A 17,189-nucleotide genomic window follows, 5' to 3' on the forward strand; every position below is an offset into this window, starting at 1 on the left:
GGGTGGATAGGACACGTGGGAATCCAGGACCAGGTCTGAGTAGTTATCAGTGAGCAGGGGCTCACCACAGAGCCGGACAGGCATGGACAGGCCCAGGAGCCAGGGACCAGGACCCAAACAGCTAGCAATTCCACAGGAGTGAGAGCGGGGTCGGCGGGTAGTTACAGGATCTGGTTTCTGGGACCGGGACCATACCATGTAGCGATGAGCAGGCACTGGCGATAGTGCCCACTGAAGACCTCGTTAGGGGCTATGGAGTTCCCAGCAAGGGAAGTGACGGCACCACTGCTGTCCGTGAGGACAACTAAGGCTCAGACAGCCCAGGTAGCCCCCTCCATGCAGGTGACAGCAAACTGAGCTGGGGATCGTGTGGACAGCTGGTCAGAGTCACTGTAACTCAGGGAGCCAGCCAAGCCAGCCAGCATCAGGGCCTGGGCCTGCAGGGGCATGAGGCCCGAGCTGCTCTCTGCCATGCCGGGCCCTGGAGATTTTCCTGTGAGTGTGGGCAGCTGCCTGGGAGCCCGGGTTTGCAGTGTCAGTGGCACGCCCAACAGGGGCATCCAGGCCAGGAAACTGCCCCTATGGAAATAGGCAGTGTCCTCTGTGCTGTGGAGTGTCGGGGCTGGGCTGGCTCTTAGGAACCTTCTAGAAGGAAAGCCCTTCTAAGAGAGAGGGTGGAGCGGGAGGGACAGGCTTGGACAAGCTATGATTCCCTCAGCAGCCGAGTGCGCAGAGCAAACACATCACAGGTACACGGCCAACCCCTACAGGTGGACCCCTGATGTCCTCAGCCTGACAACAGGCCTACCTGGATCCCAGGGAGAGTCTCCAGGGCAGGACTCCAGGGAAGGCAGGACCCCAGGGAGGAGTCTCCGGGACAGGACTCCAGGGAAGGCAGGACCCCAGGGAGGAGTCTCCGGAAAAGGACTCACTCTGCCCCTCTCTCTCTTGCAGTCCAGACCAAGGCTCCGTCTGTCTTCCCTCTGGCCCCCTGCTGTGGGGACACAGCTGGCTCCATGGTGACCCTGGGCTGCCTGGTCAAGGGCTACTTCCCTGAGCCAGCCACCGTGACCTGGAACTCGGGCACCCTGACCAGTGGGGTGCGCACCTTCCCATCTGTGCTGCAGTCCTCAGGTCTCTACTCTCTGAGCAGCATAGTGAGCGTGCCAGCCAGCAGCCAATCTGTCACCTGCAACATAGCCCACCCAGCCAGCAGCACCAAGGTGGACAAGATCGTTGGTGAGAGCGGGCACTGGGAGGTGGGCCCGGGGCAGGGGCTTCTGTGTTTCACCACAGCCAGGTGCTGGCCACCTACTCCAGAGGAGCCTGGCCTGGCCTGGCCTGAGTCCACCCCATGGGCCAGTCTCTCCAGGACACAGTAACCCACTATCTCTCTCTCTCTCTCTCTCTCTCTCTCTCTCTCTTCTCTCTGTGCAGCAGCAGGCTCAACATCGACATGCCCTACCACATCCTCATGCCCGTGCCCATGCCCAGGTGAGTCCGTGTGTTCTACTGCTCCACCGCCATCTCGGGCTGGGCTGCTCACCACCCCTGCCACCTGGTGCTGATTCTCACCCATCTCCCACAGGGCCTGATTTTCTAGGGGGACCATCTGTCTTTATCTTCCCCCCAAAGCCCAAGGATACCCTCATGATCTCACACACTCCTGAGGTCACGTGTGTGGTAGTGGACGTGAGCGAGGATGACCCTAAGGTTGAATTCACATGGTACGTGAACAACCAGGAGGTGCACACAGCCCGGCCATCACAGAAGGAGAAGCAGTTCAACAGCACACTCCGAGTGGTCAGCACCCTGCCCATCGCACACCAGGACTGGCTGAAGGGCAAGGAGTTCAAATGCAAAGTGCAAAACAAGGCACTGCCTGCCCCCATTGAGAGGAGCATCTCCAAGGCCAGAGGTGGGGCTGCGGGCTTGGGAGTGGGCAGGCAGCTGGAGAGTCCAGTGCCCGGGAGTAAGCCCTGTGCTGTCCTCTGCCCCCACAGGGCAGGCCTTGGAGCCAAAGGTCTACGTACTGGCCCCCTCCCGGGATGAGCTGAATGACAGGCTGGTGAGCGTGACCTGTCTGATCAGAGGCTTCTACCCACCCGACATCTCGGTGGAGTGGCAGAAGAATGGAAAGCCAGAAGACTTCTATAGGAACACTCCACCCGTGCTGGACAGCGACGGTTCCTACTTCCTCTACAGCAAGCTCATGGTGCCCACTAGTGCCTGGCAGTCTGGCACTGTCTATACCTGCTCCGTGATGCATGAGGCCCTGCACAACCACTACACCCAGAAGTCCATCTCCCACTCTCCGGGTAAATGAGCGCTGGCCGGCAACCCCATCCCATGTACGCACTTCTCAGCACCCGCACACAATAAAGTGCCCAGCTCTGCCCTCAGAGGCTGTCCTGGTTCTTTCGAGGCAGTGGCTTCTGTTCAGGCCCTGAGCTGGCTCAGGTGGCCCAGGTGTCTCATGCTCTGAGCAGCCAGCACTGGGGCCTGGGCTGACCCAAGAGCTGGACTCAGCCAGGGGTGCCTGCACAGGCTCCCCAGGCCCTCCTTGTGGCCAGCAACATGCAGGCTGGGCAGGCAGAAGCACCTAGCTCCCACCTCTGCCAGAGCCCACATGGCTGTGTGCAGAGTGCCGCCTGACCGTGGACACAGGGACAGGCCTGCCATGGCCCTGCACTGCTCCCACACCCACCCAGCCTCCCCCGTGTGAGGCCTCACAGCCCCTGGGGAGGGACAGGCTCACACTCCTACCTGGACACAGAGCCCAGATCCATTCAAAGAAGCCCCTCCTGGCTGCTGGCCCCCATCCTGCACACACCTCACACTGGGGCCTTGCTTGAGGTCCCCTGAACATTCAACACACACACACATACATGCAGCATACCTCACACTGGGACTTTGCCAGGGGTCCGCTGAAAATACAACACACACACACACACACACACACACATGTGCACACACCTCACACACTGGGGCTTGCTTGGGGTCCCTGAATGTGCAATACACATGCACACACATGCATATCTCTCACATACTAGGGTCTTGCCTGGGGTCATCTGTATGTGTAACACACAGCACACACATGTACATGCCTCACACTGGGCCTTGCTTGGGGTCACCTGAACATGCAACACACATGCACACACATGTAAATCATTCACGCATTAGGGCCTTACCTAGGGTTACCTGCTTGTACAACATACATACATACACATGTACATGCCTCACACTGGGGCCTTGTTTGGGGTCACCTGAACATGCAACACACATGTGCACACGTGTGTATCTCTCACATACTAGGGCCTTGCCTGGAGTTACCTGCATGTACAACATACATACATACACGTGTACATGCCTCACACTGGGGCCTTGCTTGGGATCACCTGAACATGCAACACACATGCACACACATATGTATCTCTCACATACTAAGGTCTTGCCTGGGGTCATCTGTATGTGTAACACACAGCACACACATGTACACACCTCACACTGGGGCCTTGCTTGGGGTCATCTGAACCTGCAACATATGCACACGCATGTAAATCACTCATATACTAGGGCCTTGTCTGGGGTTACCTGCATGCATAACACACATATACACACGTGTACATACCTCACACTGGGGCCTTACTTGGGCACATGCACTCGTAACACATGAGAGATGGCACAGGGGTACCCATACAGTTCTCAGACCTAAGCTCTCATACACACTAATATGGACACAACACCCCAGGCCTCCCCTCCATGTCCACCTGCTGCCCAGGCTCCCCTGCAAGGGGCACCCACACTGCACCCCCCTCTAGGCTTCCCTTTCCCATGGCCAGGTCACAGTAGACATGGACAAAACCATCCCCTTGAGCCTCAGGGCCTGGACACCCAGGGGACAGGAGAGGGCTCAGGCAACCTCAGTGCCACTGCCCTGCAGAGATGCAGCAGGCAGAGGAGGTACAGCTGCAAGCCAGGTGACCATGCAGGGTGAGATGTCAAGCCCAGGTGGGAGGAGTTGGGGAACTTTCCCCACAGGTGCCACTGCCCACCCTACCCAGTCCTTCCTCCTGGACCTCCTGAATCCCAGCCCCAGAGGGAGGTGCCCCCAAGTCTTCCATGGCAACACACACACTGACTTCTCCTCCTCACCCAGAGCTGCAGCTGCACCTGCAGCTGGACGAGAGCTGTGCCGAGGCCCAGGACGGGGAACTGGACGGGTTGTGGACCACCATCACTGTCTTCATCTCCCTCTTCCTGCTCAGCGTGTGCTACAGTGCCACTGTCACCCTGTTTAAGGTGGGACTATCTGACAGGTGGTCTGGGTGGGCTGGGCTCTCCTCACCCCAAGCCTCCATCCTCACCCCGGGCCTCCATCCTCACCCTGGGCCTCCATCCTCACCCCAAGCCTCCATCCTCACCCCGGGCCTCCATCCTCACCCCGGGTCTCCATCATTGCAGGTCAAGTGGATCTTCTCATCTGTGGCAGACCTGAAACGCACCATCGCCCCTGACTACAGGAACATGATTGGGCAGGGGGCCTAGGCACCTCCCAGACCAGCTGGGCATACCCACTCTGATATGGCCACCCCGGACCCTCACCTCTGGAAAAGCTTGCTGGTGCCCACCATAGCAGCCGTAGCAGGGAGCCGCATCAGGCCCCATGCCAGGCCACCCACCCTGGAGCCAGTCCAACCGCCAGCCTCCTGGGCATGGGGTTTAAGCCCATTTTCTGGATCCCCAGTGATGATACCTGCTGCCCAGCCTTCCAGAAGCCTGGAACATGTTGCACTCCTGGTCCATGGCTGGCCAACCTCCAAATGGGCTATCCCTGGACCCCAGCCTGAGACCCAGGCTGCTTCTCCCACAGCTCCTCCACAGAGGCTCCCAAGCTGGGCTGTCCCCCCAGGGTATCCTGTCCCCTAACCATGGTGCACAGGGGTCCCGGCTCTTCTCCAAGGAGGCAGTTTGGAGAACAGCCTGCCTGGCCACATGGCACCACAAAGACCCTGCCACAAGCCACAGCAGATGGTGTCATGAACAAGCAAGAGTCAGGTAACCAGGTCCCAGGAAGCCAGCACTGCCTGGAAGAGGGAGAAACTGAGGAGCACCAGGCAAAGAGGGCACAGCTGGGCCCCCCTTCAACCCTGTTCTGGGCTGTGTGTACCTCAGGGCAGGGGCAACCTGTCCAGGGTGTGGCAGAGGCCCGGGCTGGCTCACCCCAGGCCCTTCTACAGACATGAAGGAGCCACCAGCAGGAGACAGCCGTACACGCCTGCCTGGACATCATTAGCATCATCAGTGTCTGACAGGAAGCATCCTGGGACCACTCCTGTCACCCCACCGACCAGCCAGGGCAGCCTCCACCTGCCCCTGCCCGCAGGATCCTCCCCACTGGACACTGCATGCCCTGTTCCATCCACACAGCAGCTCTCCCTGTGGAGACTGAGCACCAACGGACAAGCACAGGAACCCCAGCCACTGGCCACCTCAGCCTGGGGTCTCCCTGTTACTCCCTTAAAGACCTGAATGAAAATCCTGGTTCCTGGCTTCAGACTGGTCCCGTTCTGGCCATTGCGGCCATTGCGGCCATTTGGGGAGTGAACCAGCAGATAGCATATCTCTGTCTCTCTCTCTAACTCTGCCTTTCAATAAAACTAAATAAATTATTTTAAAAAGAAAAAGAGATAGCTAAAGCAAATCTCAGACCTTACGGTGGGGCTTAGGTTTGACAAGGAGGGTGCAAAGCACAGTGCAGCCCTAAAGATGGCACACAGCACCCCCTGCCCAAGGCCGTCCACAGGGCCAGAGAGCTCGGTATGGACATCAGGGTGCGTGTCAGAGCCCATGCAATAAAATGGGTCACACAACACAGCACACAATGCATAGCATATGGCACATGTCACATAACTCACAGTAGATAACATTTAACTCTTATAACAACACGTGGACACAATACGTAGCAGGTAACGGTGTAACGCGAAACATAACATGTAACAACACGTAACACAAAGCATGCAACATGCTATACAAGTAACATTTAACCAGTAACATAACACATAAAGTGGGGGCTACCTGTCTCAGTACATCCTGGCTCTGTGGGGCCCAAGCCAACCCTGGAGACCCTCAGCCTGGGGTCCATTGCTAGCAGTCCTGGCTCCACCCCCTCCCCAGAGGGGCAGCCAGTGCTGCAGCTTCAGGGGCAGCAGTGGGGTTCCTCCAAGGCAGACCCCCCATGTGCTCTAAGCGGCCATGGGGGATTCGCTGCCTTTTGGGCCCATGGGTATCACTCGCCTGGAGAGGGGTGAGAGAAACCCCACCCAGGAAGACAAGGATGGAAGCAATGCAGACAGGGGCAGCTAACAAGGTGGCAGAGACTCAGCTCACAGTCATGAATGGTGCTTCACCAACCCACGGTCATGAGCAACGACCACAGCTGACACGGACGGGCCACCACTGGGCTCTGCCTCGTGAGGATGCAGCCCTCACATATGGCCCCTGAGCACAGGGGAAGAGGCCCAGCTCCTTCACCAGCTCAGAGCCAGGCCTGGACTTCTCTGGAGGCCGGGATACCTCGGGCCAGGCCAGGGCTACAGTGGGAGCTGGAGGAGTCACACACTCAGGGCAGGGTGGCGGGGCACTGGCCAGTGCTGCCCAGTACAGTACTAGCAGCTACAGCGTGGCCCCTGGGTGCCTACAAAGACACCTGCCTTTGAAGTGGAAATGCAGACTGTTGGGCTCCAGGAGCTGGGAGTGTCCGCTGGACTGGGCTGAGCCGGACTCCAGGAGCCAAGAGTGCCCACTGGGGTCCCAGAGAAGCAACTTCCCAACATCCTGCTCCTCCATGTCAGCCAACTGCAACCAGAGGATGGAAGAGAGGGCCCCTTCATGGTTAGGCAGGGGCCTTAAGAAAGATGAGGCCACCCCAGGCTGTGGTCTCTCCAAGGGAGAAAACAGAGGAACATACCAGGGCTGAGAGCCCAGAGGAGCCCGGTCAAGACAGGAGCAGCCTGGGGGCCATGGGGACCCCCTGCAGCAGCCTCACCCTCACTGGTACAACACCAGCCTGGAGGGAGCCTGGGCCAGCCTGCACACATAAGCCACACAAGTACATCAATCTCAACACAGACGTGCACATACAAGTAGAAACAGATACATAACACATGCACTGGACAAATCTCAGCACACGTGCACACACAGGCACACACATGGAGATACACACATGGAGATACACACATGGAGATACACATGCAAATACATACATGCACACACAGGCACACAGCACACACATGGAGCTAAACACATGGAGATACAGACAGGCACACACAGGCAGATACACAGAGACACACATGGAGATACACACAGCACACACACACTGCATAGATCTCAGCACACACAGGCACACACATGCAGATACACAGGCACACAGGCACACAGCACACACACTGCATAGGTCTCAGCACACACACTGCATAGGTCTCAGCACACACAGACACACATTACACATGCATGCATGGACATCAACGACACACACAGACAAGTGCACAGCTGGGTTAGGGGCAGAATCTTGCCCAGGATAAGCAGTCCAGCTCTGTGGGACCACAGCACAGGAAGCAGGACATGGAGCAGGGCCACAACCCTGACCACTGGGAGACTCCCGGCAGAGTGGTGGAAGGGCAGGGCAAAAGGGCTGCCCAAGTGGTTTTGCCAGGCCTCAGGGGAGAGAGGAGTCAAGGCCAATTCCTGGGCGCCTGGCAGGGCTGCCAGCAGGTGGGAGGAAACAGCTGAGGCAAAGACTATGCATGGAGCTTGGTGTGAGCACCCAGCGAGGAGCAGAGCAGGGGTTTCGCTGGCACCTGAAGGGACAGAGGGCCCTGGATCCACAGGCAGCAGAGGCTGAACACAGAGCCCAGATGGACGCTGCCCCAGCTTGGCCCACGCTGGGGAGCCTACAGCCTGGGGGAGTAGGAGGGTGCCTGGACAACACAGGGCCATGCACAGGCCGGCTGAGACTTCCAGGATCCCAGGGGTGACATCTGCTAGCCCAAGCCTTGTCAGTGCCCCTGCAATGCCCACCCCCTTCCACCACTCTGACCCCATGACCACCCCAGCATGATAGAGTGTGGGGAGCCATGCAGTTGGGTCGGATGATGGGTGTGTGATGAGCACTGCTCCTTGGTTAGCAAGGCAGAATGTCTCTGGTCACCTCATTGCTGCCTCACCCCGTTGTATGGACACTCAATCACCTCTCTGATGTTTCACAGAATTCTCCTGAGGGTGTTGTTGTTGTTTTTCTGCTATGTGAAATGATTCCTGTAATGGTATGACACCTCAAATTGATCAATCATGTTATGATTAAAAACATCTTTAGCGACGTAAGCGACACACAGCTAAAAGTATACAATAGTACAATTGAGCCCACAATGTCTCCAAACATCCCGTTATGTGCCCACTTTTGTCCTGGGATTTGCCCTAGTATAAGTAATGTTTTCCTTAAGAAATGGCTTGATAATATCTTGCAATTGATGGCAATCATGGAGGTACAAAGAGTTTGTTTACCATGCGCCTCGAACTGTTACAACACATGATATGACGCATTCTAGTTTCTCACCACAGAAAGCAAAAGTATATGTGGCATCTTCTAAAGAGAAACAAATGTGAACCCCCTCAAAATGGCTTAAAATCTCTATCTTATGTTTAGGGAAAGAAAACAGTTTATAAAAACTTTTGTCTTATATTGGCACTTATATTTAGGGAAAGAAAACAGTTTATATAGATAAAAGGAAGTTTCCTGTAAAGGCCTTCTGTAGATTGGCTGAGCTGCCTTGATCCCTTTCACTGCCCTTTAACAAAAGAACAAAAAACAATTGAATCAGCACTAGGTGAAGGTGACGGTAATTAATGCATGACTTGATTATAAGATTTAGCAAAGAACCTATGTTATATGCTTTTATAAGATCCTTTCATTTAGAATCTTTTAATTCTGTACTCTTTATATTTTAATCAATATTAGTTTGTGTTTAGTAAAAATTGATTTTGAGTATAAAATTAATTTTGAGTATAAGTAAACCACTTCTCACTATGTAACTGCATGTGCTGCCAACCATGGAATTCCTGGCTTCAGCCAGGTCACTGCAGATTTCAATAAGTAATGGTTTGCCAAAAATGTTTTCTTTAAAGTAAATAATATTTTAGGATTGTTTTTTGCATTTTCTTAACCATGATGTAAAAATGAAACACTTGGATATTGTGCAAAGATTTGTGATGATTTGTGTATAAATAACGAAGGCAACTTTTCTGAGTTGTCCATTATGAGCATCAAGCCATAGTGGTCCATGTCTTATCTTTTCCTCTTATAGTCTCGCCGATCCACGCATCCTTTGCAAGCTCTCAGTCAGCTGGAGCTGGTCTCCGGCAATAGAGCATGAACAAGGCCTCTCCCTTCCCTGACTGACCAGACAGCTAAGTAGCCAGGCCTAGGGCAGCATTTGTGAGTGGGCACAGGGCCAGGTCCCTACCACACTGTTCTGTGCCACAGCCCAGCAGAAAACAGGGCCTCCTTCACCAGGCCTGGGCACAGTCAACAGCCACAACCGGTCCTGCCACTCCCATGCCTGCATGTGCTGGGTCAGGGCCTGCAGCAGGAGAGCCCCTCCCCCAACGCCCTGCTGTCCTCCACCGACTTCCCAAGAAGAGAGAGCAGATGACTTCCGGGGGTTTTCCACCCTCAGTTTAGCTGAGGGCATAGAGGCACAATTCCCCTCCCCCAAAGCCAGCACCTAGGCGTAAAAATAACAAGGACAATTGGAGAGTCACACACCCAAGATTGCAGGGACCGGAGGGGGTAGACGGGACAGCACTGCTGGCCACATGCACTGGGTGGGACTTAGTCCTCAGGTACCCAAGACTGTGGGGAGTGCACAGTCTTGCACTGAACCCTGATTCAGTGCATGCCTGAACCCTGATTCAGAGCGCGCCCTGCGCTGCCCTTGGTCACTGAGCGTCGTTCAACTGTCCCATTCCTGCACACAGCTACACACAGCCTCAGGCTGCCCCGGAGAGCATGGGGCCACGGATACCACCAGGCGCAGACAGGGCCAGGCCAGGCCCACCAAGGGCACAGCAGACACAGCTCGGAGCCCCAGGCTGGGTGAGAATAAACTCTAACCAACCAGGCCTGGGCACAGGTGACAGCAAGGAGTTGTCCTGCGTTACTGGTGATACAGCAGGGCTGTCCCACCTGGACAAAGCCGGCCTGAGCTGGGCAGAGCTGGGCAGAGCTGGGCAGAGCTGGGCTGGATTAACCTGGAATGAGCTGCCCTCAACTTGCTGTAGACAATGTGGCTGAGCTGAGTTGGCTGTGCTGAGCTGGGCTGGGCTGGGCTGGGCTGGGCTGGGCTGGGCTGAGCCAAGCTGAGCTGGGCTGGGCTGAGCTGGGCTGAGCTGGGCTGGGCCGAGCTGGGCTGGGCTGGGCTGAGCTGGGCTGGGCTGGGCTAAGCCAAGCTGAGCTGGGCTGGGCTGAGCCAAGCTGAGCTGGGCTGAGCTGGGCTGAGCTTGGCTGGGCTGAGCTGGGCTGGGCTGGGCTGGGCTGAGCCAAGCTGAGCCGGGCTGAGCTGGGCTGAGCTGGGCTGGGCCGAGCTGGGCTGGGCCGAGCTGGGCTGGGCTGGGCTGGGCTGAGCCAAGCTGAGCTGGGCTGAGCTGGGCTGAGCTGGGCTGGGCTGAGCAAAGCTGAGCTGAGCTAGGCAGGGCAGGGCAGAGCAGGGCAGGGCAGGGCTGGGCGTGGCTGGGCTTGGCTGAGCTGGGCTAAGCTGGACTGGTCTGGGCTCAGCTGGGTTGCACTAGACTGGATTGGGCTGGACAGGGCTAGACAAGGCTGGGATGAGCTGAGCTGAACTGGATTGGCCTGGAGGGGAGCTGGGGTTAGTTGGGATGGGTTTGGCTTGACTGGGCTGAAGTAAACTAGGCTGTGCTAAAATTAGCTGAATTGAGTTGGGCACAACAGGACTGAGCTGGGCTGGGCTGAGCCGAAATGAGCTTGGCTGAGCTGGGCTTAGCTGGGCTGGGGGGCAGGGCTGGGATGGGCAATGCTTAGCTGAGCAGGAATGAGGTGAACTGGGCTGAGTTGAATTGAGCTGGGCAAGGCTGGGCTGGGCAAGACTGGGCTTAGCTGGGCTGGCGTGAGCTGGCCTGGGATGGGCAAGGCAAAGATGGGCAGGACTGGGCAGGACTGAGCAGGACTGAGCAGGGCTGAGCTGGGCTGAGCTGGGCTGAGCTGGGCTGAGCTGGGCTAGCTGGGCTTAAATGAACTGAATTGAGTTGGGCAAACCAGGGCTGTGCTGGACTGGGCTGTCTGAATGCAGTGGGTTGAGTTGAGCTGGCCTAGATGGGTCGGGCTGGGTTGAGCTGAGCTATGCTGTGCTGGCAGGGCTGGGCTGGGCTGCGCTGATCTCTACCCCTTTACTGGGTTGGGTTGAGCTGAGGTGGGTTGGACTGGGCTGGGTTGAGCTGAGCTGTGCTTGGCTAGGCTGGGCTGAGCAGGACTGAGCTGGGTTGGGTTGAACTGGGCTGAGCTGGGCCAGGCAGGGCTGGGTCGGGCAGGGCTTGGCTATTCCAGGCTGAGCTGGGCTGAGCTGAGCTGGACTGAGCTAGACTGGCCTTATCTGAGCTGGGCTGGGCTGTGCTGGACTGGCCTATCTGGCTCACCTGAATGAACAGTACTAGAATTAGCTCTGTAGATGGCTAGTTTCTGGGGTGGGCTTAGCTCAGCAGGAAGTGGTGTCCAGATGAGATTTTAAAATAAATAAATAAATTTGAGTGAAGTTGAGGTAACCTGGGCAGGTTTACCCTGCTTGGGTGCAGCAAGGCTGAACCGATTGACCTTGAGCTAAGCCGACAGGTGCAGCTGGCTCAGCTGAGCCAGGCAGTGCTGCGCCCCATATCTGGATGCTATAGCCCATATCTCTGCCTCATAGCTGGGCCCCAGATCCCATCCATTCATGATCACGGCTGTACACCTCCTGTCAGGAGTCACTGAACACAGAGCGTGGGGACAGAACTGGACAGGGCACAGTGGCAGGGCTGTGGAGGCCCTCTCCGGGGAGAGTTCTGTGGAAGCCCAGAAAAAAGAAGACAGGACCAGCTGCTTGGCAACAGAGCCTCAGCAAGCAGCAGTGGGTTAGGGGAGGGGTCCCAGGGGGCCTGGGCTCTGGGCAAGGCAGGGGGCTCCCCTGCCATTGCCACACCTAAGAGCCCCCAGAGCTAATTCCCCTAGGAACCCAGTCTGACTCAGCAAGAGCTTGAGAGGGCATGTAGGGGTCTTGTGGCCCACAGCGTGGAAAGAAGCAGAGGCCAGCATGAGGACCACACTCGTAAGCCAGCTGAGCCGAGATAGGCTGGGGTAGGGCCCTGTTACCTAGTCCCTGCCTAGGCCTCCCATGTTGACCCAGCCCTCTTCCCCTCATCCCTGCCAAGGCCCCCCATGCTGACCCAGCCCTCCTCACCTCATCCCTGCCAAGGCCCACCATGATGACCCAGCCCTCTTCCCCTCATCCCTGCCAAGGCCCACCATGCTGACCCAGCCCTCTTCCCCTCATCCCTGCCAAGGCCCACCATGATGACCCAGCCCTCTTCCCCTCATCCCTGCCAAGGCCCCCCATGCTGACCCAGCCCTCTTCCCCTCATCCCTGCCAAGGCCCACCATGATGACCCAGCCCTCTTCCCCTCATCCCTGCCAAGGCCCCCCATGCTGACCCAGCCTTTTCTCTTTCCCCCCCAGTCTCTGCCCAGGCTCCCTCTGTCTTCCCCTTGACTTCATGCTGCAGAGGGTCAGCTGCCATGGCAGCCAACGTGACGTTGGGCTGCCTTGTCAAGGGCTTCTTCCCAGGACCAGTGGAAGTGGCCTGGGACACAGGTACCCTGAACCACACTGAAGTGACCTTGCCAGCTGCTACCCTGGACTCAGGCCTGTCTATCACCATCAGCCAGGTGACTGCCATGGGCGCCTGGGCTAAGCAGATGTTCACCTGCCACGTGGTGCATGCTCCAACCACAACCCACACCAATAAGACTTTCCGAGGTGAGCGCCTAAGGGGCGGACAGCCAAGCCTGCCTGGTGTGCTTGGGACCTGTCTGGCTCACAGCTCTGCCCCTCCCACCCACAGCATGCAGGGCTACCTTCACACCACCCACAGTGAGGCTCCTCCACTCCTCCTGTGACCCCCGGGAGAAAGCGACTTACGCCATCCAGCTCCTGTGCCTCATCTCTGGCTACACCCCGGGACACATTGAGGTCACCTGGCTGGTAGACGGACAGAAAGCCTCCAACTTGTTCTCATCCACGGCACCACCCAAGCAGGAAGGCAAGTTAGCATCCACCTACAGCGAGCTCAATGTCACCCAAGGCGAATGGGCATCGCAGCACACCTACACCTGCAGGGTCGCCTACCAGGGCGAGCTCTTCGAGGCCCATGCCCGGGAGTGCACAGGTGAGGCATGCTGCCCAGGCACCCTGGGCCCAGAGAGGAGGGGTGGACAAGGCCTCACACAACCCCTCCCACCACAGCTTATGAACCCCGCGGCGTGAGCACCTACCTGAGCTCCCCTAGTCCCCTCGACCTGTACGTCCGCAAGTCACCCAAGCTCACCTGTCTGGTGGTGGACCTGGCCAGCGAGGAGGGCGTGAGCCTGGTCTGGTCCCGGGAAAGCGGGGGGCCTGTGAACCCCGACCCCTGGAAGGCCAAGAAGCAGTTCAATGCCACGGTCAGCATCACGTCCACCCTGCCAGTGGACACTCGGGACTGGATAGACGGCGAGACCTACACGTGCACCGTGACACATCCCCACCTGCCGACGGCCATCGTGCGGTCCATCTTCAAGGGCTTGGGTGAGCCCCCGGCCGGGCAGGTGGGCAGGCCAGGGGCAGGGAAGAACTCGGGCTGACTTGGACTCTCCACAGGTGGGCGTGCTCCCCCCGAGGTACACCTGTTCATGCCACCCGAAATGCAGCAAGAGAACAAGGACCTGCTCACTCTCACCTGTCTGATCCAAAACTTCTTCCCGGAAGACATCTCAGTGCAGTGGCTTCTCAACGGGCAGCCGGTGCCCAGTAGCCAGTTCAGAACCACTGAGCCCCTCCTGACCAGCAGCTTCAACAAAACCTACTTCATCTTCAGCCGCCTGGAGGTCAGCCGGACCGACTGGCAGCAGGGGAACGGGTTCACGTGCCAGGTGGTGCATGAGGCACTGCCCGGCACCAGGATCCTGGAGCAAACCGTGTCCAGGCAGCCCGGTAAATGAGCCCGCTCCCTCACCGGGGCCCCGTCCAGCTGGGGCAGAAGCCAAGGGCTGGCCAGACTCTTCTGCTGCAGTGACCTCACTGCAGACAGCCCAATAAACACTCCAGTATTGTTCAGGCCCTTAGGTGCCTGTTCTTGAGGGGTTGGGTGTCTCGGCGCAGAAGAGGGAATCCCAGGGAGAGGGGCTGGTGGGGGCCAGATGGAGTTCAGCCTGCCTCTTTCAGGGCTCACCCCTCAACAAAGGGGCCACAGAGCCGGGCCCTCCTGTGCCATCAGCCCTGGCCTCCACCCTGTGGGCAGGAGCAGCTGTGAGGCCCCGCTCAGGCACAGGCATGCTGGCCACACCTGTGTGTTCACAAGGGCCAGCAGCCCACTCACCCCACATGGCCCATCATGCTCCTGCCACAGTTGGGCTGCATCCAGTGGTCCTGCTCCCTCTATCCAGTAGTGGCCTGGAGCATGTTGGGGTCCCTGAAACCCCCACAGGGTATACACTCAGATTCCTCTAGCCCAGGAGGCCTCATGCCTAGTGCCCCCTCATGGCCTCTTCCTGCAGCCCCAGACTGCCCCGTCTAGCCTCTCCCTGTCAGTGTGACGCAGAGTTGAACATGAACATGAACATGGGACACAGTCACACGCTGCATGTACACACATGTACACACATGTACACACATGTACACACGCACAAGAACGCACATGTCCACAGATGTGAACACACACGCTCTGGGCATCCACACTCACACACATGCACATTCATAGTCAGATGCGTGCACTCATGGCATGCATACACACCCATTCTACTCTCCACCAAGCACAAGCCAGGAGCTGGCTGAACAAAGGGGCTCATTCTGGAGGGGCCAGGCCACACCATGTACACATCTGGCTCACAGCACAGGCCCAGGCTCCCTGCACAGAACCCCTCAGCATGTAGGACCAAGGGAAAGCCATGTGTCAGGCTCTCGACCCTACCCACATCCCTGCCAGGGAGGAGCAGCACATGCCACATCCAGCCAGCACCTCTGATCTACAGACAGGCTCGTCTTCACACTCCAGCCAGTACTGACACTGGTACTGGGGCAGGCCTCAGGCAAGGACCATGGCCAACCTGCATCTCTGGGAACCAAAAACGCAGCCAGCACCAGGGTAGGAGCAGGAGGGTACCAGGGCAGGTCAGCTCAGAGTAGGCCATGTGTGGCCACTCTGGACTCTCAGGCCGGGCCCTGAGTCCACAAGGCCATGACCAATGTGTAGGGGCCCTCAGTCGCTGGCTTGTGAAGGTGGCCTCAGTGTGCACTTAAAGAGGCCCCAGATAGGGAGGGCAGCATGAGCACTGGACAGAGGGTGTCCTGAGGGGCGCTGTGACAGCTGTGTGCGTTGGTCTATAAACAGAGGGTATACTGAGGGGCACTGTGACAGCTGTGTGGGATGGGCTGTGGAGAGAGGGCATCCTGAGGGGTGCTATGACAGCTATGCTGGCCCAAACTGGGCAGAGGTGACCAGCAGCCAGGAGAGCGATCATGAGAAATGGAAGGAAAGAAAATGCAGGATTTCTGACACTAGGAGAAGTCAGCCCAGCCCTGCCCCAGGGCAGGAGAGGGCCAAGGACGGGAATGACCACCCTTGGCCTCAGGGGACTTAAGCCATCTGTCCCTGGCTGGCTAGTGGTCCTGGGAAGCCCTGGGAGTGATGCCTCCCCTCACCTGGCAGCTGACTGACTGGTGGGCCCCCCAGAGCTGGACCTCCAGGACCTGTGTACAGAGGGGCCCGAGAGCGAGGAGCTGGACGGGCTATGGACCAGCACCTGTGTCTTTGCCACCCTTTTTCTGCTAAGCACCAGCTGCATTGCCAGCGTCCTGCTCATCAAGGTGGGTGTGGCCGAGGGAGGCATGGGAGCTGGACGAGGCTGCAGAGCCAAGCTCACACCATCCTCCCCCTAGGTGAAATGGGTCTTGGCTGCAGTGATGCCGGAATTGCCTCCCGCCTCCCATGACTACTCCAACATCCTCCACCTGGGGGCCTAAGTCAGGCCTGCAGCAGCCTACAGGGAAGGCTCGAGCCCTGCTCCCATGTCTCCAGCTCCCTAAAGCCCCTGCCCTGCCTGTGGCAGTAGGGGAACACAGAGACCTCCATCACCTGATGGCAAGTACACCAGGGCCATCCACCAGCTCCATCTCAGCCCCTGGACCAAGGCACAGGAGTGCATGAGGCCAAGCCCTGTCCGGCCCTGCCATGCCCAGCCTAGACAAGCTCAGCCCAGCCCAGCCCAGTCCTGCCCAGCCCAGCCCAGTCCAGCCCAGTCCTGCCTAGCTCAGCACTCCTAGGTCAGCCCTGCCATGCCCAACCCAGCCCTGCCCAATCCAGCCCTGCCCAGCCCTGCCCAACCCTGCCCTGCCCAATCCCTCCCAGTCCAGCTATGCCCAGCCCTGCCATGCCCTGCCTAGCCCAGTCCTGCCCAGTCCAGCACTGCCCTACTTAGCTCAGCACTGCCTAGGTTAGCCCTGCCACGCCCAGCCCAGACCTGCCCAACCCAGCCCTGCCCAATCCTGCCCACTCCAGCTCTGCCCAGCCTAGCCCTGCCTGTCAGGATTGATTGAACAGACAACGAGAAGATGCTTAATAGAGAAATGACTTTATTAAACTGCACTGCTGCCATCATCCATGCTTTCAGAATGACACCCTTTGTCTAAGAACATATAGACTTTTAAATCCCAAAAAGCCGGAGTGTCAAAGCTCTTGTAACAAAGGCGAGGATATACAAGCTTCTGTTAGTCACTCTTGGGTGGAACTAAGAGCCTCTAGCGTTGGCTTTCCTGTGTTAATTAAACTTAAAGAAAGCCAAAAAAGGAAGGGCAACATAGCCAACCTGAATAAGGGGAGAGAGGAGATAGCCTG

General features: G+C 57.7%; 3 gene segments (V, D, J or C); all 3 read left to right on the top strand.

Moving 5' to 3' along the window:
* Positions 1-782: 782 nt before the first annotated feature.
* Positions 783-2,402, top strand: LOC101531340 (Ig gamma chain C region-like; the record flags this gene model as incomplete). The annotated part of the segment is given in 4 exon segments: positions 783-1,239; positions 1,438-1,494; positions 1,589-1,918; positions 2,004-2,402. Coding segments are annotated over 4 exon segments (1,167 nt in total), but the record flags the coding sequence as incomplete, so codon positions are not given.
* A 1,628-nt stretch (positions 2,403-4,030) lies between these two features.
* Positions 4,031-5,582, top strand: LOC131478051 (immunoglobulin heavy constant gamma 4-like). The segment is given in 2 exon segments: positions 4,031-4,302; positions 4,465-5,582. Coding segments are annotated over 2 exon segments (264 nt in total).
* Positions 5,583-12,732: 7,150 nt separating this feature from the next.
* LOC101531580 (immunoglobulin heavy constant epsilon-like) lies at positions 12,733-16,822 on the top strand. The segment is given in 6 exon segments: positions 12,733-13,078; positions 13,164-13,487; positions 13,565-13,885; positions 13,958-14,290; positions 16,029-16,162; positions 16,235-16,822. Coding segments are annotated over 6 exon segments (1,437 nt in total).
* The last annotated feature ends 367 nt before the right edge of the window (positions 16,823-17,189 follow it).

The sequence above is a fragment of the Ochotona princeps genome, chromosome 26 (assembly GCF_030435755.1).
Source record: "Ochotona princeps isolate mOchPri1 chromosome 26, mOchPri1.hap1, whole genome shotgun sequence".
In the NCBI taxonomy this organism is placed as follows: Eukaryota; Metazoa; Chordata; class Mammalia; order Lagomorpha; family Ochotonidae; genus Ochotona; species Ochotona princeps.